The following is a 23,153-nucleotide window of genomic DNA, read 5'->3' as shown; positions in this document are numbered from 1 at the left end:
TCCATTAAATGGCGGGGGTGGACCATCTGAATTGGTCCCACCTCCCTGCAGAGGGGAAAGGTCGCGGAGAAGTCCAGTTGCTCCCTTAAGGTCTGCAAATAATAACACTCTGAAGATCCCAGGCCCCAGGGAGATTAGACTGACCTCGACCAGAGCCAGGGCCTTTTCGGTCATGGCCCCGGCCTGGTGGAATGCTCTCTCACAAGAGACCAGGGCCTTGCGGGATTTGACATCTTTACACAGGGCCTGCAAGACAGAGCTGTTCTGCCAGGCCTTTGGTTAGGGTTCAGTCTGGTTCTTTTCTTTCTGTAGAAGAACAAGCATTAAAGAGGTCCTAGCCTGCTCACAGGTCCTTTATAAAACCAGTGGTAACATTTGGTCCTGGAGAATATTAACCACTCTCAATTTTACCTGTGGACTGCCATCTGCCCAGATTTTAATTTGCTCTGAACTAATTTTAAGATGTATTTTAATTAATTGGTTGCCTGTTTTATGTTCTTTGTATACTGTGTTAGTTTTATGATGTTAGCCACCCTTAGCCTGGCTCCAGCCGGGGAATGTGGGCTACACTTTCTTTCTTTCTTTCTTTCTTTCTTTCTTTCTTTCTTTCTTTCTTTCTTTCTTTCTTTCTTTCTTTCTTTCTTTCTTTCTTTCTTTCCTTCCTTCTTTCCTTCCTTCCTTCCTTCTTTCCTTCCTTCCTTCCTTCTTTCCTTCTTTCCTTCTTTCCTTCCTGCCCTTCTGACTGGGTTTCCCCAACCATTTATACCCCATATGGCCTTGTCCCCCTAATTATAAAGGATGACTTTCCAACAACATGGAAGAGAACTCTAGGTCTTAGCCTGCAGCTTTTACTTGGCATGGGCTATGAACAGGCCAAAGAAACCATTAAACAGTGTGTGGTTGATACAGAACATCAGTCAGATCTAGCCAGGTCCCCAAATTTTATTATCAGTGAAACCAGTAGGTACCTCACCTCTCCAATGGCATATTTAACCAATCTTGAAATACCAAAACAGCAAAGAGCTTTCACTCTGTCTCTTTGCCAGGCTCTCCCTTCAGCCATCCAGGAATATTGTTTTAGGAAGACACCTTATGAGGAGAGAAAGTGCCCCTGTGGCTCTGGGTACATAGAAACAACTGAACATGGTTTTTTTTCCATTGCCAGTATTATACTAATATACATGCCAGGTTTATTCTGCCAATCATACACAAATTTCCAGGACACACAGGGCAATTCTATAACTCCTTACTGCTCCAAGATATAAACCCGGATATAACATACACAGTTGCCAGATATTGTGCGGCTATACACCAGAGGATGGTATGTGCCACATGATTTATGTGCTTTTATGTGTTTTTATCTTATGCTGGTCTATCGTAATTAAGAGAATGAGTATGTCTATCCCCTACTTCTACAGTTGCCCTATTGCCTATTTAGCATGCTTTATTTATGTATGTAGATGCTCTTACCTTATGCTAGTCTGTGGCCATAATAAATTCTTCATTATTTTACCAGTAGCAGACACTTGATATAATGCAAATTTGTTTAAAAATATGTTGCAACTGAGCTAGTTCCTGCAAGTCCTGACAGACATTGTGGACAGCAACATGACATTTAATTAAAATATTTTATTTATGGCAATACTGTATATTCATGAATATGAACAGTTAATATGTCAAATTGTGTTTGCCACTATTTAATTGCCTATGCATACATGGACTAGTTTAACCTAACTAGTTAAATCCAAAGAGAAATATTTAAGTATAAGTCATACCTAATGGTGAAGGCTTGTGAATTATTTCAGTGTTGGTCACTTTTAAAGATGTCACATTGCAGACATGACTTTGAGCTTTTTTTGCTAGACTATGGCATTTCATTGTTGAAAAGTACACCAGAGCTCTTCTCTTTCCTCGCCCTGTGGTGCATTGCATACTAGATAATACTTGTTTTCATTGCAGTTCTATGACTGCTTTACAACAATATGGTTTCATTAAATAATAATAATAATAATAATAATATTATAATAATTTATTATTTATACCCCGCCCATCTGGCTGGGCCTCCCCAGCCACTCTGGGCGGCTTCCATAAAAACCAAAAATACAATAAAATATCACACGTTAAAAACTTCCCTGAACAGGGCTGCCTTAAGATGTCTCCTGAATGTCAAGTAGTTGTTTATCGCCTTGACATCTGCTGGAAGGGTGTTCCACAGGGCGGGCGCCACTACCGAGAAGGCCCTCTGCCTGGTTCCCTGTAGCTTTGCTTCTCGCAATGAGGGAACCGCCAGAAGGCCCTCGGCGCTGGACCTCAGCGTCCGGGCAGAATGATGGGGGTGGAGACGCTCCTTCAGGTATACTGGACCGAGGCCGTTTAGGGCTTTAAAGGTCAGCACCAACACTTTGAATTGTGCTCGGAAACGTACTGGGAGCCAATGCAGGTCTTTCAAGACCGGTGTTATATGGTCTCGGCGGCCGCCCCCAGTCACCAGTCTGGCTGCCGCATTCTGGATTAGTTGTAGTTTCCGAGTCACCTTCAAAGGTAGCCCCACGTAGAGTGCATTGCAGTAGTCCAAGCGGGAGATAACCAGAGCATGCACCACTCTGGCGAGACAGTCCGCAGGCAGATAGGGTCTCAGTCTACGTACCAGATGGAGCTGGTAAACAGCTGCCCTGGACACAGATTTGACCTGTGCCTCCATGGACAGCTGTGAGTCCAAAATGACTCCCAGGCTGCGCACCTGGTCCTTCAGGGGCACAGTTACCCCATTCAGGACCAGGGAATCCTCCACACCTGCCCGCCTTCTGTCCCCCAAGAACAGTACTTCTGTCTTGTCAGGATTCAACCTCAATCTGTTAACCGCCATCCATCCTCCAACCGCCTCCAGACACTCACACAGGACCTTCACCGCCTTCACTGGTTCTGATTTCAAAGAGAGGTAGAGCTGGGTATCATCCGCATACTGATGAACACCCAGCCCAAACCTCCTGATGATCTCTCCCAGCGGCCGCATGTAGATGTTGAAAAGCATGGGGGAGAGGACAGAACCCTGAGGCACCCCACAAGTGTGAGCCCAGGGGTCTGAACACTCATCCCCCACCACCACTTTCTGAACACGGCCCAGGAGGAAGGAGCGGAACCACTGTATAACAGTGCCCGCAGCTCCCAGCCCCTCAAGACGGTCCAGAAGGATGCTATGGTCGATGGTCTCAAACGCCGCTGAGAGATCCAGCAGAACTAGGAAACAGCTCTCACCTTTGTCCCTAGCCCGCCGGAGATCATCAACCAGTGCGACCAAGGCAGTTTCAGTCCCATGATGAGGCCTGAATCCCGACTGGAAGGGATCCAAATGGTCCGCTTCTTCCAGGCGTGCCTGGAGTTGTTCGGCAACCGCTCGCTCAATCACCTTGCCCAGGAATGGAAGATTTGAGACTGGGCGATAGTTGGCCATCGTGGCCGCATCTAAAGATGGTTTTTTAAGAAGCGGTTTAATAACCGCTTCTTTCAGCGGGTCTGGGAAGGCTCCCTCACGGAGGGAAGCATTCACCACCCCACGAAGCCCATCGCCCAGCCCTTCCCGGCTTGCTTTTATTAGCCAGGATGGGCAAGGATCCAGGAGACAGGTGGTTGGTTTCACTCGTCCAAGCAGCCTGTCCACATCCTCGGAGGTAACAGATTGGAATTGATCCCACTCAACTTGACCAGACAGAACTCTTGCACTCTCCCGCCCCGGCCCTGCTCCCACGGTGGAGTCTACTTCTTCCCGAATCTGAGCGATTTTATCTGCAAAAAACTTTGCAAAATCATTGCAGGAGAACATGTGGCCCGTACTGGGCCCCGATGTTGCAGGTGGTTCCGCTAAATTGTGAACCACCTGAAAAAGTCTCCTGCTGCTGTTTTCTGCAGATGCAATAGAGGCGGTGAAGAAATTCTTCTTCGCCGTCGCTATCGCCACTTGGTAGGCTCGACGTTGAGCTCTAACCTGTGTCCGGTCAGATTCGGAATGAGTTATCCGCCACCGGCGCTCTAGCCGTCTCAACGATTGTTTCATTGCCCTCAGATCCGTGGAAAACCACGGGGCTGTCCGGGCTCCATGCAATCGGAGAGGGCGCTTCGGAGCCAAACAGTCAATAGCCCTGGTTAACTCCACATTCCAGCGGGCCACCAGGGAATCAGCTGAAAGGCCATCAACATGGGATAAAAATAAACTGTTCTGAATTTTTTAAGTACTTTGTGTTTTAGGTGCGCTAAGGAATCTACGCACAAGGACTTCAAGAAGGCAGTTGGGGCGTTCTCAGTAACATATGATTCTGAAGCCCATCAACTTATAATTTTGGTAAGTATTTCTGCTGTTGAGATGTACTCAAACTGTCTTACATTGAATGTGATAGTGATCAGAGATCTATTCTCTCCCCCCCCCCATTCTTTAGTCTATCAATGAGGTAACAATGAAACGTGCAAATATGCTCATTGATATTCACTTTCGAAGTCTTCGCACCAAGTTATCACTGATAATGAGAAATGAAGAAGCAAGCAAACAGTTAGAGGTACTGTATCAGTTTGTATCTGAAAAACTATTATAAAACTCCACTAATGTATTTGTTGTACTAGTCATCTCTGTGGAGTCTCTTTTTTGGTGGGTTCTATGTAGAAATGGAAAAATAAGAATTTAACAAAGAAATGATCCATAGTAAAAATACTGAGAGAATGATGCTGAAAACAGTTCAGGCATGTTATTCATTTTAGCTTATTAGCCCACTCTGTCCCAAAGAGGTAGATAACGCTTTCATATTTAATTCAGTGCTAGCAATAGCCCTTGAGATAGGTTACTGTAGTTTCCATTTAACCTACTGGAAATTGAAGTTGGCTCACTTGTCCAAGAATAACCATTGAGTCCATATACCGTATTTTTCGCCCTATAGGGCGCACTGGCCCATAGGGCGCACCTAGTTTTTTTGGGGGGAAATAAAGAAATAAATAAATATCCCCCCCAGCCCCCAGAACAGGCTGCTATCCGCAAGCCTTGCGAGCCCGGCGGGAACTCCCGCCGGGCTCGCAAGGCTTGCGGACATCTGCCCGTAGCCCAGGGCGCGCTCCAGAGCGCGCCCCGTGCTTCGGGCTGCAGCCTGCTGCCCGCAAGCCTTGCAAGTCTGGCGGGAACTCCCGTGGGCTCGCAAGGCTTAACGGATCGCTTCCTGAAGCCTGGAGAGCGAGAGGGGTTGGTGCGCACCGACCCCTCTTGCTCTCCAGGCTTCAGCGAAAGCCTGCATTTGCCCCATAGGGCGCACACACATTTCCCCTTCATTTTTGGAGGGGGAAAAGTGCGTCCTATAGGGCGAAAAATACGGTAATTTGAACGCAACTTAACATTTGAAATGGTGAATACCCTAAAATGCTAGCCGATTACATGCACATAACTGCTTTGCTACTTTAAGTGATTTTATTTGGTACTTTTTAAGGGGTTCTCAGTGTGTGAATTTCAGTTCTAACCAAGAATGCATCTTTCTACAGAGTTCAAGGCAGCTTGCTTCACGATTTCATGAGCAGTTCATTGTATGTGAAGATCTAATGGGTCTGGCCATTGGCACTCATGGTGCTAATATTCAGCAAGCCAGAAAAGTACCGGGTGTGACAGCTATAGATCTTGATGAAGACACTTGTACATTCCATATTTATGGGGAGGTGAGGTGCATCTGTTTTTTTGTGAAACTGATTCTAGGACACTGCAACCCTTTAACAGCCATACACACACACACACACACACACACACACACACACACACACACACAGTATTGCACATATACATAAATCAAAATGCACACACTTATTTTTTTTTTTTGCCATTAAATTTTTTATTCAGAATTTATAAAGAACAAACAAGTACAAAAAATAAACACATTTACACATAAACACATTTTTTAAATAATTTTTTTTATTGGTTTTACAAAATTTTTTAAGACAATACAAACATATAAAAAGACATACAAACACGTATAATTTCATAACCTTTTTTTTCCGTGAACCGTGTTTCTCAGACTTCCCCATACCTCCCCTTTCTGCATCCCAATGTCCAAAAGTTTTTAGCAACTCTAAATATATCTGTCAATCCTCTGTCCTCTTAATCTTTCCTTCAACCTAGTCTTATATCGCTGTAACCCTTTCTTACTCAAACCTCGACATTCTAACATTCATCAAGTTTATAATAGTCCTTAAGGTAGATTTTGAATTTCTTCCATTCTTCTTCCGCCGTCTCCTTTCCCTGATCGTGGATTCTGCCAGTCATCTCAGCTAATGTCATATAGTCCATCACTTTCATCTGCCATTCTTCCAGGGTGGGTAAATCTTGTGTCTTCCAATACTTTGCGATGAGTATTCTTGCTGCTGTTGTAGCATACATAAAGAAAGTTCTGTCCTTCTTTGACACCAATTGGCCGACAATGCCCAAGAGAAAGGCCTCTGGTTTTTTAGGGAAAGTACATTTAAGTATCTTTTTCATTTCATTGTATATCATTTCCCAGAAAGCCTTAATCTTCGGGCATGTCCACCAAAGGTGATAGAAAGTACCTTCAGTTTCTTTACATTTCCAACACTTATTATCAGGCAAATGATAGATTTTTGCTAGCTTGACTGGGGTCATGTACCACCTGTAAATCATTTTCATAATGTTTTCCTTTAAGGCATTACATGCCGTGAATTTAATACCGGTGTTCCACAACCATTCCCAGTCAGCAAACATAATGTTATGACCAATGTTCTGTGCCCACTTAATCATAGCCGATTTAACTGTTTCATCTTGTGTATTCCATTTCAGCAGCAAATTATACATTCTTGACAAGTTCTTAGTATTGGGTTCTAACAGTTCAGTCTCTAATTTTGATTTTTCCACCTGAAAGCCAATTTTCCTGTCCTGTTTAAAGATCTCCATTATTTGGTGATATTGAAGCCAATCTTGTACTTTAGATTTCATTTTCTCATGACTTTGTAATTTCAATTTATCTCCCTCCTGTTCCAAGATTTCCCAATACTTCAGCCATCCGACCTCCATATTGAGTTTCTTCAATGCCTTAGCCTCCACGGGTGACACCCATCTAGGGGTTTTGTTTTCCAACAGATCTTTATATCTTATCCAGACATTAAACAATGCTTTTCTGACAATATGGTTTTTAAAGGCCCTATGCACCTTGATTTTATCATACCATAGATATGCATGCCAACCAAATGCATTATTAAAACCTTCCAAATCCAAAATGTCTGTGTTCTCGAGGAGCATCCACTCTTTCAGCCAGCAAAACGCTGCTGCTTCATAGTACAATTTTAAGTCCGGCAGGGCAAATCCCCCTCTTTCTTTAGCATCTGTCAGTATTTTAAATTTAATTCTGGGCTTTTTGCCCTGCCAGACAAATTTCGAAATATCTTTCTGCCACCTCTTGAAACAATCCATCTTGTCAAGAATCTGCAAGGTTTGAAACAAAAATAACATTCTAGGCAATACATTTATCTTAATCACTGCAATTCGGCCTAACATTGACAATTTCAAATTTGACCATATTTCTAGATCTTTTTTAATTTCTGACCAGCATTTTTCATAGTTGTCCTTATACAAGTTCAAATTTTTTGATGTCAAATAAACCCCTAGGTATTTCACCTTCTTAACCAGTGTCAATCCTGTCTCTTCTTGAAATTTCTCCTTCTCCGTGGCTGTTAATTTTTTTTCTAAGACTTTAGTTTTTTGTTTGTTCAGTTTAAATCCAGCTACCTGGCCAAATTGTTGGATTATCTCCAACACCCTTTTCGTACTAGTGTCAGGCTCTTGTAGGGTCAATACTAAGTCATCTGCAAATGCCCTTAACTTATAATGTTTATATCCGACCTGTACACCTTTAACCTGCTGGTCATTTCTAATCATATTCAGCAATACCTCCAGAACCGAAATAAAAAGCAATGGGGAAATTGGGCATCCCTGTCGTGTTCCTTTTTCTATCCTGAGTTCCTCAGTTACCACATTATTTACAATTAGCTTGGCTTTTTGTTCAGAGTATATCGCACCCAAACCATTCTCAAATCCTTGGCCTACCCCCATCCCGTGAAGATTCTTTTTCATAAAACTCCAAGAAATATTGTCAAAGGCTTTCTCCGCGTCCACAAAAATCAGCACTGCTTTAGTGTTAATTTTCACCTCTAGCAATTCCAAAATGTCTATTATATTCCTTACATTGTCTGATAGGTGTCTTTTTGGGAGAAAGCCTGCTTGGTCCTTATGAATCTTCTCCATCAACACTCTTTTAAATCTTTTTGCCAAAATGTCTGCAAAAATTTTGTAATCCACATTAAGTAATGATATTGGGCGGTAGTTCTTAAGTTGAGTCTTTTCAGCCTCTGTCTTTGGTATGAGTGAAATATACGCTTCTTTCCACGATTCTGGTGCCCTTTTCCCCTCTAAGATCTCGTTGCAGACTTCCGTTAACGGATGAACCAACCACTCCTTCAAAGATTTGTAGTATCTGGAAGTCAATCCATCTGGCCCTGGAGATTTGCCCAATTGCATGTCTTGAATGGCACCCTCTATCTCTTGTTCTGTTATTCTCTGGTTTAGATCCACCTTGCTTTGATGAGAGATTTTTTGTAATCCATATTTATTAAGGAATTTATCTATATCCTCTTCATTTTGTGGTCCTTGAGAATAAAGTTTTTTGAAATAACTCAAAAAACAGTTTCTAATCTCGTTGGGTTTAGATATGATCTTTCCATCCACTTCTAAAATTGTAACTGTATTTAGTTTCTGCCTTTTCTTCAATTGCCATGCCAGAAGTTTGCCACATTTATCTGCCGATTCGAATGTCTTTTGTTTCATTTGCTTTATCTTCCATTCAATCTCTTGATTCATCAATTCCATATATTGTGTTTGATATAACTTAATCTCTCTCAAGATCTCCTGGGACTTCGGTTTTGATCTTAGTTTTCTCTCTCCTTCTTTTATCTTTTCCAAAATCTTTTCCTTCTTCTCATTCTGCTTTCTCTTTTTAATTGAGTTTTGTTGAATCAAAAATCCTCGCATCACAGCTTTACTTGCGTCCCAGATCACTCTTTTTTCCACATCGGCCTTTAGGTTTATTTCAAAATAGTCCTTTAGAGTTTTTTGGGCCTTCGTGTGGATCTCTTTATCTCGAAACGGTGTCATTCATCCTCCATCTGAATTGACCAGTTGTTGTAAGTTTCATTTCCATCTTCAAGGCGTTATGGTCGGAGCAAGTTTTTGGGCAGATTTCTATTTTCTTGATCTTTGGAGCCATCCCACTAGTGATCCAAATTTGGTCGATTCTGGTCCAGGTCATCATTGCTTGGGAGAAGAAGGTTCCCTCTCTCTCCAGAGGGTTCCTTGTTCTCCATATGTCTATTAGGTCCATATTTTCCGTCATCTCAAAAAAAAGTCTTCGGAAGTCTCCCTTCATTGGAGATTGTCAGTCTTTGTGCCTTGTCCATATTTGTAGAGACTACACCATTCATGTCTCCCATGATTATCATATTGTAGTCCAGATAGTCCGTCAAAGTTTCATGGAGTTTCTTGAAAAATTCCGCTTTGCCCTCGTTTGGTGCGTAAATTCCAACTATTAAGTATTTTTCTCCTTGTACTTGTATTTCCACTGCGAGATATCTTCCTTGTTCGTCTTTAAACATCATTTTTGGGGCCCATTTTTCCTTTACGTAAATCACGACTCCTCTTTTCTTAACTTTATCCGATGAGATGAATTCTTGTCCTAATCTTTTATTTATTAATAATTTCCTGTGTGCTCTAGTTATATGGGTTTCTTGTAAGCAAATCAAATCCAATTGTTCTCTTTTCAAGATATGAAATACTTGGCGTCTCCTCAAAGGCATGTTCAGCCCATTACAATTCCAACTAAGGAATTGCAGGGCCATCTTGTTATTTTTCTGTTACTCCTCCGACCGCTCCAAGTTTTTGCTCTTCCTCTGATGGTGCTGAGTCAAGTCCATACGATAAATTAAGAATGTCTATTGCTCTCCTTTGTTCTGCAATTGGGTCCACCGTTCCCTTCTGTAGATCCTCTTGATTTCTTTCCAGGAATCTTTCTTTATCTTGTATGGTCTTTATTTTCACCTTCTTTATTTTCACCGTTTTCAATTTGCAAGGCCCTTCCGTAATGTAGTTTTAATATTTTGTCTCTTTCTTCCTTCGATCTGAGGGTGATCAAGCAGTCCCTCGGGGTCTTTCTGTTCTGTCTTCTGCCCAGTCTAAATGCTGTTGTTATTTTAATTTCTTCGTCCTCCAAGTCTTCCCAGAAATCAGCAAACTCTCATGTTAGAAACTCCACTAGATTGTCTCCTTCGCTCTCGGGAATCAGTCTTAATTTCAGATTTCTTTCCTTTCTCTGTAGGTCCCACAAAGCCAGAGTTGTATCATGTTCGTAGACTTTTTTAGCAATCGGTTGCAAATTCTGTTGAGTCTCTCCAGCAATGGTTCTGGCTTCCTCTGCAATCTTACGTGTTGCGGAATTTTCTTGAACGAGCTTGTTTATAGATTCTGTATTTAAGTCCAATCTTGCTGTTAGCTCTGTTAATTTCTGTGTATTTTCTGTACTCTGCTTTGTCAAGTTCTCCAAAGACTGATTTATCTTGAGAAGCGCTTGTGTCACTGACTCCATGGAAGCAGCTGTCACTTTTTCTTGTCCTGTTGTTCCTGTAGGAGTTGCACCAGTAATTGAGCCTTTTTTTTTGTTGTTGCTGCTGATATTGTTGTTGCTTAGCCTTAGCTCTTGTGGTTATCTCTTCCGCTGAGCCACTCATGTCCCAAGGTCGTTCCCAGGGAAGCAGTCCCCTAATGGAAAATTCCACAGTCCTAGGCTTTACAGCTGTTACTTTAGCCCTCTAGGGGGAGCAAGCCAAAAACTAAGTAAAGAGACGAAGAAGTTTAAAAACAAGTATAAACAAGTATATCAGGAGGCTTGTAAAAGTCTTTTAGAACACTTTTTCCAGTAGATACAGTTTCAATATACTCCAGTAAACTGTAACAACAGAGTCCAAAGACTTTGTATCAACAGAAATTTCAACTATGTAACTTTCCCCGGAGTTAAAGACAGTTCAGTGCTTCACTATCTTGTTTGGCAGTCTGCTTCAGGGCAGTAAGGCAGCAGAAGGGTTTTTTCTTTATTAAATAAATCATGCAGTTCTTAATATCCTTCCCCCCCCCTCTGCCCTGCTTGCTAGAGGGGAGGTCTAAGTTCAATGTCAGGTTTAAATAGTCAAAGAAAAAAAGGTCTCTTGCGGATGCAGCTTTAAAGTTCCGTTGCTTTAGCTGTCATGCAGTCAGGGGAAGGCAGACTTCCTTAATTTTTTACCTTCCCCGTTTTCAGCCAGATTATCTTTTAAAAGGTTCCAAATTAGCGTTCAGTCTTACTCACAGGTTTTTTCCAGTCCAAATTTACAGGAAGGAATCGGCGCTCTCCGTCAATGGCGACGCGGCTTCACCCTGCGGGCTGGGTAGCGACTCTCAGCACCGCGCTCTCCCGATGCCGTTCCAGAGCCTTTAAAAAGGCTCTTTCTGCAGTAAGGGGGGGCGCTTCTGGTGCCCACCGAGTCTCCTTGTTCACAGGCTTCAGCGCCTGTGATTTTAGGGGTCCCCCGCTTGCCGTAGCGGGTCAGACCCGAACTTGCAGAGCAGTCCTCCTCCGGAGCTCGGAAAGAGGACCGCCATTAACGCTGGCGCCGACCGGAAGTCTCCCACACATAAACACATTTACATAAATTATTATTCCCATTCCCCATACTATACAAACAAAAAAAGATAAACGTAAAATCATAGAAAAGAGAATCATAATATTTTAGGCTCTACCGAGCCTTTGACTTCCCTTCACCCTTTTGGTAAGTATCAAATAAATTCCATGATTGTGTATTTAATTTTTAAACTTATAGTTGTTCGCTGATAGAGTTACTCTAGCCCCGCCAGTTCATCTTATATATCCGTTCCAATATATTTCCAAAAATTTACTCCAATTTTTCTGGAATTTCTGATCATCTTGGTCTCGTATTCTGCCTGTTAGTCTGTCAAGCTCGGCGTAGTTTATCATTTTGACCTGCCAGTCACTTATATTAGGCATAGTTTCTGTTTTGATATTTCTATTCCACAAAATGCACAAACTTAAACAAAAAAGGAAAATACAAAAACTTAAGTAGAGAGAGCAAAAAAGAAAGGAGTAAAAGCAGAAACACCAGAAAGTAAGAATTTATATCTTAGATGTTAGATTTATATCTTCTTATATCTGTCAGCTTTGCGAGTTCCAAATACTCGCACAGTTTGCACAACCATTCTTCTTTGGTGGGTATATGATCTTGCTTCCATGCTGCTGACGTTGCATAAAGAAATAGTCTTGTTTTCACTTTAGGGATATTGTTTGTCAAAATTCCCAAAAGAAATTCTTCTGGTTTTTTGTTGAATGTAATTTTTAATAACTTCTTCATCTCCTCATAGGTTGTGTCCCAGAACTTTCGCATCTCTGGGCACGCCCACCACATATAGTAAAAGGTTCCTACTTGATTTTTGCACCTCCAACACTTGTTATGAGTTTTATTAATTTTTGCCAGCTTTCCAGGGGTCCAATACCACCTGTATTGCATTTTCATGAGATTTTCTCTTATTAAGTAACAAGCTGTAAATTTTATATTCTTTGTCCATAGTTCTTTCCATTTATGCAATTCAATTGTGTGGCCTAGATCTTGTTCCCATTTTATCATAACGTCTTTGATTTCTTCATCTTTTAACTGCCAATTTAACAGTAACTTACACATTTTGGATAAAGTCTTTTGATTATTATATAGGATTTCTTTCTCCAGGTTCAATATTTCATTATCAAAACCCTTCCATCTTTTATCTTTTTCAAAGACCGCTTTTAATTTACAATACTCTAATCAAGTTAATCCCATCTTTTTTATTTCTTCAAGGTTCTTTAATTTTTGGGTAATTACTTATTTCCTCTACCAAATCCCTATAAATTGGCCAATCATTGCTCATATTCTTCCTATGGGCTGCTATCGATTCAATGGGTGAGAGCTACCAAGGTGTTCTTGTAACCATTAAAGGTTTATTTCTCTCCCAGACATTATACAATGCTTTCCTTACAATGTGATTTATGAATCCCCTATGTGATTTCATTTTATCGTATCCTAAGTACCCGTGCCAGCCGAAAGCATTGCCCCAACCCTCTAAACCCAATATCTCAGTGTTTTTTTAGCAATATCCGATCCTTTATCCAGGTCCAGCATGACGCGCAGCGTAAATTAATAATGCAGAGTTTTAAAGAATAAAAGCTTTACTGAATTAAAATAAACTTCTTCATAAACAGTTCCAAACAGTTTGGCTGAGATTATATACTGACTCTGCTTACTACTGAAGCAGACAGACTCTCACTGACATCATACAGAGCGCACAAAGTGAAACTGGCTGCCAATTCACATGTCAGAGTGACTCAACAGTTAGCAGTTAGGCCTGAATAACTTTAGTAGGCCCAAATGATTGTGCAGTCCCAGCACTTCCCAGCCTGCTTTGCTGCTTCTGCTCTCATGTGTCTTTGTCACATGACACAGCATGCCGCTTCAAAATATAATCTGAGATCTGGGACTGCAAATCCCCCTCTCTCCTTAACCTCTGTTAACAATTTGAACTTTATGCATGGTTTTTTTCCTTGCCAAATAAATTTAGCAAGGTCTTTTTGCCTGTCCTTAAAACATTTTATCTCACTGATTATGGGTAGTGTTTGGAATAGGAAAAGCATCTTGGGGAGAACCATCATTTTGATGATAAATACAATATTCTTCCCCACAGGGACAGATTTAGTTTTCCCCTAGTCTCTAGTTCTTTTTTTATTTCTTTCCATCCCCCCCCCCGCATAATTATCTTTATACAGATTTATGTTCTTATTATTAATCCAGACCCCCTGGTAATTTGCTTTGCTAGTTATTTTAAGTCCCGTTGCTTTTTCTAATTCATCTTGTTCTGTAGCACCCTGCTTGTGGTTAACGCTTAGCTGGAATGAAATATTCAATGCAGCAATAGAGAAATTAAAATAATAATTTATTTGTCAGACAAATAAATGAGAGACACAGTGGTATATGGTTACCAAAGCTCTGCCCACTCCATCCCTGATGGCCAGCACTTATATTTCCTCAGCCCAGCCCCCTTGCTCCTCCTTTGGCTGCATCTGTCCAATCAGCCTGGTTGAAATTCCTATTGGCTGTTTGCTAGAACCAATCATAAAAGATACACCCATTTCCTATTACCTTTTATGGGAGACAAAGAGCTATATTTCCTTCTATCCATAAATGGCAGACAAGTAGCCATATATCTTACATTTGCCTCGACAAGGCACCTTAATTATCAGATCATCTTTGCCCTATTGCCCTATTCACTCCAAAACAGATGGCTAAAACAGATGGCTCATGGTTTTAAATTTTTATCTTAAACAGAGATCTTGGGTTCACCTTCTCACACACCATCAATGAAATAAGAATCTAACATAAGAATCTAACATTTCTTACTTTCTAAATCCTTTGCATACTTACATTTAAGCCAATATATTTCATACATAACATATATAGATTTTTAGAAGAAATGGCCTTTTCAAAGTAAAAAGGAACTTAGTAAAAACAGCTTAAAAACAGCTTCAGAGAGAAGCCTCTTCGGTTTACAACCCCCTTTCAAGCCAGCTGCTGTTCCCATTAGCTCTTGCCCTTTAACCTTAGGAAGATGTGGCTCAAGTCTGATGGGAGGCACATGGTATTTTCTGTTAAACAATAAATTTCACTATTTACCAACTCTTAATTAGTGTTTTTGCAGCTTGATTGTATTCTGTAATATGTAGGGTCACTGTAACCTTGCTCCCAGCCTGTAATTTCCTTTTACAACTTTGAGGTACTGCTATAAATCAGAGGGGCCCTGTTTAGGAAGATAAACAACTGCCAAAGCACCCAGCCAGCTGCTTTATGCCTGGCATGAAACACACAAGCATCTGCAAATATATCTTTTAAGCTCATTTTAAAATACAAGCCTTGATCAGATGCCTCAGTTCTTCCTTACATACGTTTTTCGTTAAAAGCTTGGATTTATCTCTTTTAATTTAAACCCTGAAACTTCGCCATATTTTTCCATTTTTAAAAGGGTTTCTTGTATACTTTCCATAGGGTTTTCAGTAGTAATAATCACGTCATCAGCAAAGGCTTTGACTTTGTTGTACCGAGTTCCTAAATTTATACTTGTAATCTTTGGGTCCTTCCTTATTGCTACTAAAAGTGTCTCTAAGATGGTGATAAATAGGAGTGTGGAGAGGGGGCAACCTTGTCTTGTCCCTCTTTCAATATTAAATTCTTCAGTAATCTTGTTATTTATAATCAATTTTGCTTTCTGATTGGCATAGATAGCCTTAATTCTGTTTGTTATTTTATTTCCAATACCCATTCATTTGATAGTTTTCACTAGGAAGTCCCAAGAAACCCTATTTAAGGCCTTTTCTGCATCCACCAGTTGCAGCAAAAAGTTACCTTTTTGCTAGGCTTCATTTCTACATATTCCAAGAGGTCAATTATTATTACCCTTGTATTTTTTTTTATGTGTCTGCCCAGCAAAAATCCGGCCTGATCACTATTAATTATTCTATTCAAAAAAAGTTTTAATCTATTTGTTAGTACTCCAGTAAATATTTTATAATCTGTATTTAATAGTGATATTGGCCTATGATTTTTGATATTTTCCAAGTCTGATCCCTGCTTAGGTATAAACGTTATTAAGGCCTCCTTCCATGAACATGGAATTTTTCTTTCCTCAAATATATTGTTCATAACCCTTTTCAGTTTTGGGAGAATTACCTCCTCTAATTTTTTGTAGTAATTTATTGTAATCCCATTTGGGCCTGGTGATTTGCCAATCTTCATTTTCCTTATAACTTGTGCAATTTCCTCTGCTTCTATACTAGAATTTAAATAATCGTATTCTTCTTTTTCAATTACTGGTAATTGTTTTTTTTTAACAAATATTCCTTTATTTTGTTATTGTCTTTTTGTTCCAATTCAATCAAGTTTTTTATAAAATTTTTGCTTTAATTTTTTCGGGGTCAGTTATTTCTTCACCTTGGTCTGAGATTTTATTTATAATTCTTTTTGTATGTTTTTCCTTTGTCAACCAGGCCAGCATCTTGCTGGGCTTATTAGCTGATTCGAAATACCTTTGTCTCATCCAGTTAATTTTATTTCCCACCTCCTTATTTAATAAATTAAATATATGAGATTGTAGTATCTTTATATTTTGAATTATTTTCCCGTTTTTGGGGTTTTTAATCAATTCTTTTTCATTATTTCTTATCTGTCTGGTTATTTCTTGAACATTTTTGTCTTTTTTATTTTTTATCCTAGACATTTGTTGTATCCCAAAGCCCCTCATGTAAGCTTTACTTGCATCCCAAATTACATTCATGTCTGCGTTTTGTTTTTCGTTTATTTCAAAGAATTCTGCCAACGTTTCTTTCGCTCTTGCCACTAATTGTTCATCTCTCCATATCTCATCATTCAGCCTCCATCTTCCCCTTGTTTGTTTTTTAGTTTTCATATGAATTATTACCGGATTATGGTCTGAGATTGTTCTGCTCAGGATTTCTGCCTTTTCCAAATTAAGAGTCAACCCTTTCGAAATCCAAATTGTGTCTATCCTCCCCCCCCCACGATATTTTAGCTTCAGAGAAATGTGTAATATCCTTCTCATTGGGATGCTTCATTTTCCAAGTATCATATAGGTTAAAATTTTCTATCATTTTAATTGTATTTCCTATACCAGTGGTTTGCAACCAGTGACCAAGGCACCCTGGGGTGCCTTGAATGATGGTCAGGGGTGCCGTGGGCAATACTGGCCTCTGCCCTTCTTTCCTTCCCTCCCTCCTCTGATGACCTCTCACGTCTCTGCCTCCCAAAGGCTTGCACAGCTGTTTGTTGCAGCAGCCCTGGCTACAAGTTCAGCAGGTGAATAGTGTCTCTGGGGCTGGCCAGGGGGTGCTGGTTGCCAGGAGCTGAAGTGGCCTCTAAGTAAGCAAGCAAGAGGGAGAAGGAGCTCAGCCAGCCAGCCAGTCCGTCATTCCTTGCTGTTGGAAATGGATAGACAAGTCCCAGGCCCCTGTGAGGCAGTGTGAGGAGGCACCTCTCTCTGGAGTGGGGGCAACTCAGAGACCAGGGGCGGCAGCAGCAGCTGCCTGGAGGACTCGCAAGGAGAGGGGAGAGGGAAGGAGGCTGAGGGAACACTCCACAAGGGAGGGTGTTCAAAAAAGGGTGAGAGGCTGCCAGCTGTGCAGGCAAGGGTTGACATAAGTGGGCTCCTGAGCCCCATAGGGGTGCCGCAGAAAGAATGTAGTTTGCCAAGGGACCCGTGGACTCAAAAAGGTTGAAAATCTCTGTCCTATAGGATCAAGATGCAGTGAAGAAGGCAAGAAGTTATCTTGAATTTGCTGAAGATATCATCCAAGTCCCCAGAAACCTAGTAGGTATGTCAATTTGGGCTGTGGTTTCAAAGTCAAATCAGTGATTTGTTTTCTTAGAACGATCAGAGAACTATTTGAAAGCATGTCTATTTTATTATTTAAGTTTCAGTTGTGATACATGTGTTAAGGTTTCAGATAAAATCCTAACAATGTGAACTATTTAAAGTCCATGCTTATCATCTTAGAACCAAATGGTGACCATTTATCAAACAGATTTACGTTAAAATATGCCTTTTAATATAAAAACTGTGAGGGAATTCACTTGGCTTCTGGATTAGACATTATGAATGACATAGGAAGTAATACATTTTATGTTCTTCTGCTACCAAAGCTCTGCAGTGTGTTCAATTCTTGAAATATAAATACTTGACTTTGCTAACTAAAGAGCATAATATTTACTTTACATCTTATTGAGAGATTCTATATTGTCCACTGAATAAATCCTTGCTTATCCAATGTTGTGCACATTAAAATCTGGAAGACTTGCCTTTGTTTAATTGAAGTAAGTGTTAACATGTATTGCAGTTTGTCTCCAGTTATGTAATTAATTTATTAAAATATTCATACACTGCTATATCCTGAAAGCCAAGCAGTTTTCAGCATACCTATATATAATAAAAGCACATTAAAAATTTGAGGCCATCAGTTACTGTTATGGAAAGATGTATTCTTAATTACCTTCTTGTACAGAGTCAAACAGAGATCTGCCTCTTGTATTTAACCAGAAGTTTTAGGTAGTGCTCCTAGGTTGTATAAAGACTCCAGCTATAGTAACTGAGTAGCATGCTTGCTTGTTCAGGGATATGTGATTGAAATTACTGTTATTAAAATGGTCCTTTTTTCTTGATGTAAATCATGATCTTAAATATATTGCCTGATTTGAATTAAGACGAATAGAAATTGCTGTAAAGAAGCATAAGTATGATGATTAGTGAAGCGCTGTATATGTGTGTGTGTGTGTGTGTGTGTGCGCGTGATTATCAATCACAGGCAAGCTTCTAAGTGCCCTCAACCAAATTCACTTACAAGCCCCCTGGAAGGGTGTGCAAAGCTACTGCATCAACACATGGCTGAAACTTTCAAATGGTTGATGAAAGATGTTCTGTGCTGGTACTTTTACTAACCTGATCAAACCCCTAAAATCTAGATGTTCTGTATGTCTTAATAGGAAAAGTTATAGGGAAAAACGGAAAACTCATTCAAGAGATCGTGGATAAATCAGGTGTTGTAAGAGTCAGAATTGAGGCTGAGAATGATAAAAATCTTCCAGAAGAAGAGGTATGTGAAATAAACAGGACTTGGTTTATATGCTGTTTTAGATTCAACAAGGAAGCACTGTGCATTTCTGTTATAAAACCTCTACTTACTGGTTCTAAGTACTTGTCATGAGTTTTAGTGTAACGCTGGCCAATTACATGCATACAAGTTACAAGAAAAGAGATTTTGACTAAACATTTGAAAGAACTTTTGAAAGTTAAGAGCTGTTTGACAGTGGAATGGACTCCTTTAAAAGGTGGTTTTAAAGCAGAGGTTGGAAGGCCATCTTTCATTTATGATCTAGTTGAGATTCCTGCCTTGCAGGGGGTTGGACTAGATGACCCTCAGGGTCTCTTCCAACTTTACAATTCTGTGATTCCATGGCTACTGAATTTATTTGGTACAGTGGTACCTCAGGTTAAGAACTTAATTCGTTCTGGAGGTCTGTTCTTAACCTGAAACTGTTCTTAACCTGAGGTACCACTTTAGCTAATGTGTAACTCACCATGACTGCTTGTGTGAAGCTTGTTTGACAAGCACCAGGAGCTCAGTCATCTGGTTGTAGTTTGGGTAGGGTTGCAGGGGTTAGCTAAGTGTATCACAAGTAGGTTCAGACTTCACTGAATTGAATATGGCTCACCATTTACATTGGTAGCATGGGTGCAATCCAGAATCTCATGGTTGCCTTGTGTTTCAATTAAAAGGAAATTCACAGTTCAAGTAAAAGTACTTGTGTAGTGATAATTTCTCTGAACCCCCTTTTTTTCTTTAGATTTCCTTTATCGTTATTTTTGCTTTACAGTTCTTTCTTTGTCCACATGTGTTTCCCCCCAGAAAAAAACCCTTTCCCTTACTCTTTACATTTGGTTGTTCTGCTTATTTACCACCCTTCTTTTATTCCTTAGTTGTTTACTTAATAAATTTTCCAGAGCCGGTGTCATTGCCACAGTGCCAATGTCCATTCCTGCCTTCAGGTGCAGTGGCCCTCTTTCAGTGAGATCCTTTTCTTAGCCTAGTGGCCACCGTCATTTTTCTGGGGTTACAACTGTATTTATTTGTTTTGTTTTGGTGTGTGTGTTACTTATGTGACTCGTGGTGTGGCATTTGCATTCTCCTGCCCTGATTTAAAAACTACTTGGCCACCTCCTCCCGGTTCGCTGTTTTTAGACCATCATTCCTATTCCATCCCTGCCTGAGTATGGCAAACAGAGTGTGTGGTTTGACATAAGGCTTTTGCCTTTCTTTTCTCCTGGTCCACGGAGTGGCATGTTAAAACTTTTGGAACCGTCTGAACCTTCAAAGTGCTTTCGCCTGTTGCACAGCTTAGCAGAGTACCGCAGCGATTGTTGAGCAACTCTTGAGATTGCCCAGCTGCATGACTAGTAGGAACAAAAACTGCTGACCTAGTAACTTGGTTCTTGTTTTATTATTTACAGCAGCAAACATACAAGCTATTCACAAGTTACTATTTACAACACGACTTCTTAACTCTCAGCAACTCCTCAGCACTAACCACGCCACAGTAACACTCTCCAACACACACCAGTGTTATAGGTCATGCTTATATAAGGAACTCAGCTGCCTGGAAATCATGGATTCCAACATGGCAAACTGAGTTGAGTGTTTATTTGGTGAAAATCAGAGGCTGTTTGTGTATTTGTGTGTCTGTCTTTGCTGTTTTAATGGCTGCCATGGAGGACACTTGTGGCTTAAGCAGCCCACCTACAAAAAAGCAAAGCAAAAACTGAAGCACTTAGTGTCTTCTAAGGCCAGGGGACGTGCTAAGACTGCTCCCCCAGGCCTTCCAAGGAGGCGTCTTTCTTCCATAATTTTACATCAGTCCCAGGCTCACAATACAGCCTCTAAAGTGCTTCCATTCAGTTGAATACTAAGACTATACCGATACCTGCTGGTGAGGCTCAGATTGATGCTTTATCTGATTCTGAGCCAGAATTCTTAGTTTTTTCTGAGGAACAGGAACAAGAGTGTCTTGATCCCTCTCCAGTCACTCATGGTGCTCCATCCCCCATTTCTCAAACCTTTCCAGCCCCATTAATTGAGCAGTTGAAGGAAGCCCTTATATGGGGGGGGGGGCGCTAGGGGCGCCTTGGAAGATGGCCGACAATACCATCTCTCCGGCTCACATGAGGTAATTAAGAGGCTGATGATGGGAGTAAATTAGCCTCCTGAATTCTTCCCAGGGGATGGGAAGATGCTGCCTCGTCTGCAGTTGCCAATAAATCACCCCCGAGTTTGAAAGAAGGAGGGGGTGGGGGCACTGGATGGAAAGTCCTCGAGTGAGTTTCTGGATCTCCCGGATGCTACTTCTGAGTGCGACCCTATTTGCATTGCTTAAGATAAAATAATTGGAGAAAAGTAAATGCACATGTTTCGAGCGAAGGAAAGGGTATTCTAACTGATAATTAAATCTACCACTGAGAAGTCAAGAGTGATGGGATGGATTGAACAAAGGACTACATCAAAGAATCACAGCTATGTTGGTATGTTGAAACGGAACGGAAAGGGGGGGAAAAACTTTTTTCTTTTTTAATATGATTTACCTAACAACCCCTCCCCTAGAAGAGCCGTCACATGATTGATAGCAAGTGAGATTGGAATATAAACTGTGTGGAAATAAAAATACAGTGGTGCCTCGCAAGACGAAATTAATTCGTTCCGCAAGTCTCTTCGTCTTGCGGTTTTTTCGTCTTGCGATGCACGGTTTCCCATAGGAATGCATTGAAAATCAATTAATGCGTTCCTAGGGAAACCGCCTTCAGACCAGGTCCGGAGACAGTCTGTCCCCGGACCACTTCTGAAGGCTGGGGGGGGGGGCAAGGGCTTTTCTTCCCACCCCAGCATTTTAAAAAACCCTGGGACAGCGGAGGACTTCTCCGCTGTCCGGGGCGATCTTAAAATGCTGGCGGGCGGCATTTTAAAATCGCCCCGGACAGCGGAGGACTTCTCCGCTGTCCGGGGCGATTTAAAAGCCCCTGGGAAGGCAGGCAGGGGGGACAAAGACTTTCGCCCCCTGCCCGCCTTCAGAAGGTGTTCCCGCCCCCCGCCCCGCTTCGGAACAGCGTTCCGAAGTGGGGTGGCTGGGGCAGGTGTCCCCGCCCCCCCTCCCCGCTTCGGAACAGCTTTCCGAAGTGGGGCGGCTGGGGCAGGTGTCCCCGCCCCCCTCCCCGATTCGGAACAGCTTTCCGAAGTGGGGCGGCTGGGGCAGGTGTCCCCGCCCCCCTCCCCGCTTCGGAACAGCTTTCCGAAGTGGGGCGGCTGGGGCAGGTGTCCCCGCCCCCCCCTTCGGAACAGCGTTTTAAAATGCTGGGGGTCGGGAGCGAAGCGCTGCCGACCCCCAGCATTTTAAAATCTCCCCGTGTCCCGGGAAGGTTTCAAAATGCTGGGGGTCGGGAGTGAAGCGCTGCCGACCCCCAGCATTTTAAAATCTTCGGGGAGATTTTAAAATGCTGGGGGTCGGCAGCGCTTCGCTCCCGACCCCCAGCATTTTAAAATCTCCCCGGGACAGGGGGAGATTTTAAAATGCTGGGGGTCGGCAGCTAACGCTTCGCTCCCGACCCCCAGCATTTTAAAATCTCCCCGGGACAGAGACTTCTCTGCTGTCCCTTGGAGATTTTAAAATGCTGGGGGTCGGCAGCGAACGCTTCGCTCCCGCCCGCCAGCATTTTAAGATCGCCTGGGGCAGGCGGGGGGAAGGCAGGCGGGGGGGAGCAAAGACTTTTGCCCCCCGCCGGCCTTCAGAAGAGGTCCTCTTCTGAAGGCCGGCTGTGGGCGAAAGTCTTTGCTCCCGACCGCCAGCATTTCCCTATGGGCTTTCGTCTTGCGATGCAAGCCCATAGGGAAATTCGTCTTGCGAAGCGCCTCCAAAACAGAAAACCCTTTCGTCTTGCGGGTTTTCCGTCTTGCGAGGCATTCGTCTTGCAGGGTACCACTGTATTAACTAAAGGCTTTGTTTTGCGGAAGATCTGGAAAGGAAAGGAAAGGCTTTTGGGTGACGTAGTTACTAATCGGGATCCGCCATTATGGGACAGACTTTGTTGCGAGATTTACAGTCAAAGGGGGAGGCGAGCCACTGTTCTCTTATCATGTTTGGATTGTACGTCTGATTTGGCAAAAACTCCCCTGGAAAGGCTGATTTATGGAGCAACTGGTCTGGGAAAATTAATGAGCAGACGCTTAGACTTTATTTCATCGGAACTGTTGAAATGGCGCCTGCCGCTCGAATAGGACTTTTGGATCAGCGTGAAAGTCCACAGAGAAACATAATAATGCTTGCTTCAACTCGCCTGTGGAAACAACTCAGAGGTTATTAAGAAGAAAAAAGATAACAACAAGAAGATTGGAAGATGGGAC

At 41.8% G+C, this 23,153-nt stretch overlaps 1 protein-coding gene across 4 annotated transcripts in view; it reads left to right on the top strand.

Moving 5' to 3' along the window:
- Positions 1-23,153, top strand: part of LOC308577830 (fragile X messenger ribonucleoprotein 1-like) — a 201,500-nt gene that overhangs the window by 101,510 nt on the left and 76,837 nt on the right. For all 4 annotated transcript variants that reach the window (XM_081178223.1, XM_081178221.1, XM_081178222.1 and 1 more), the window contains 5 exons: positions 4,243-4,336; positions 4,431-4,547; positions 5,512-5,682; positions 17,450-17,528; positions 18,694-18,803. In XM_081178223.1, the coding sequence (XP_081034349.1) occupies positions 4,243-4,336; positions 4,431-4,547; positions 5,512-5,682; positions 17,450-17,528; positions 18,694-18,803 (571 nt within the window). The remainder of the gene's footprint in view (positions 1-4,242; positions 4,337-4,430; positions 4,548-5,511; positions 5,683-17,449; positions 17,529-18,693; positions 18,804-23,153) is intronic.

Source organism: Podarcis bocagei, assembly GCF_964188305.1.
Source record: "Podarcis bocagei genome assembly, chromosome: W".
NCBI lineage: Eukaryota > Metazoa > Chordata > Lepidosauria > Squamata > Lacertidae > Podarcis > Podarcis bocagei.
This window is presented reverse-complemented; position numbering and strand designations above follow the sequence as displayed.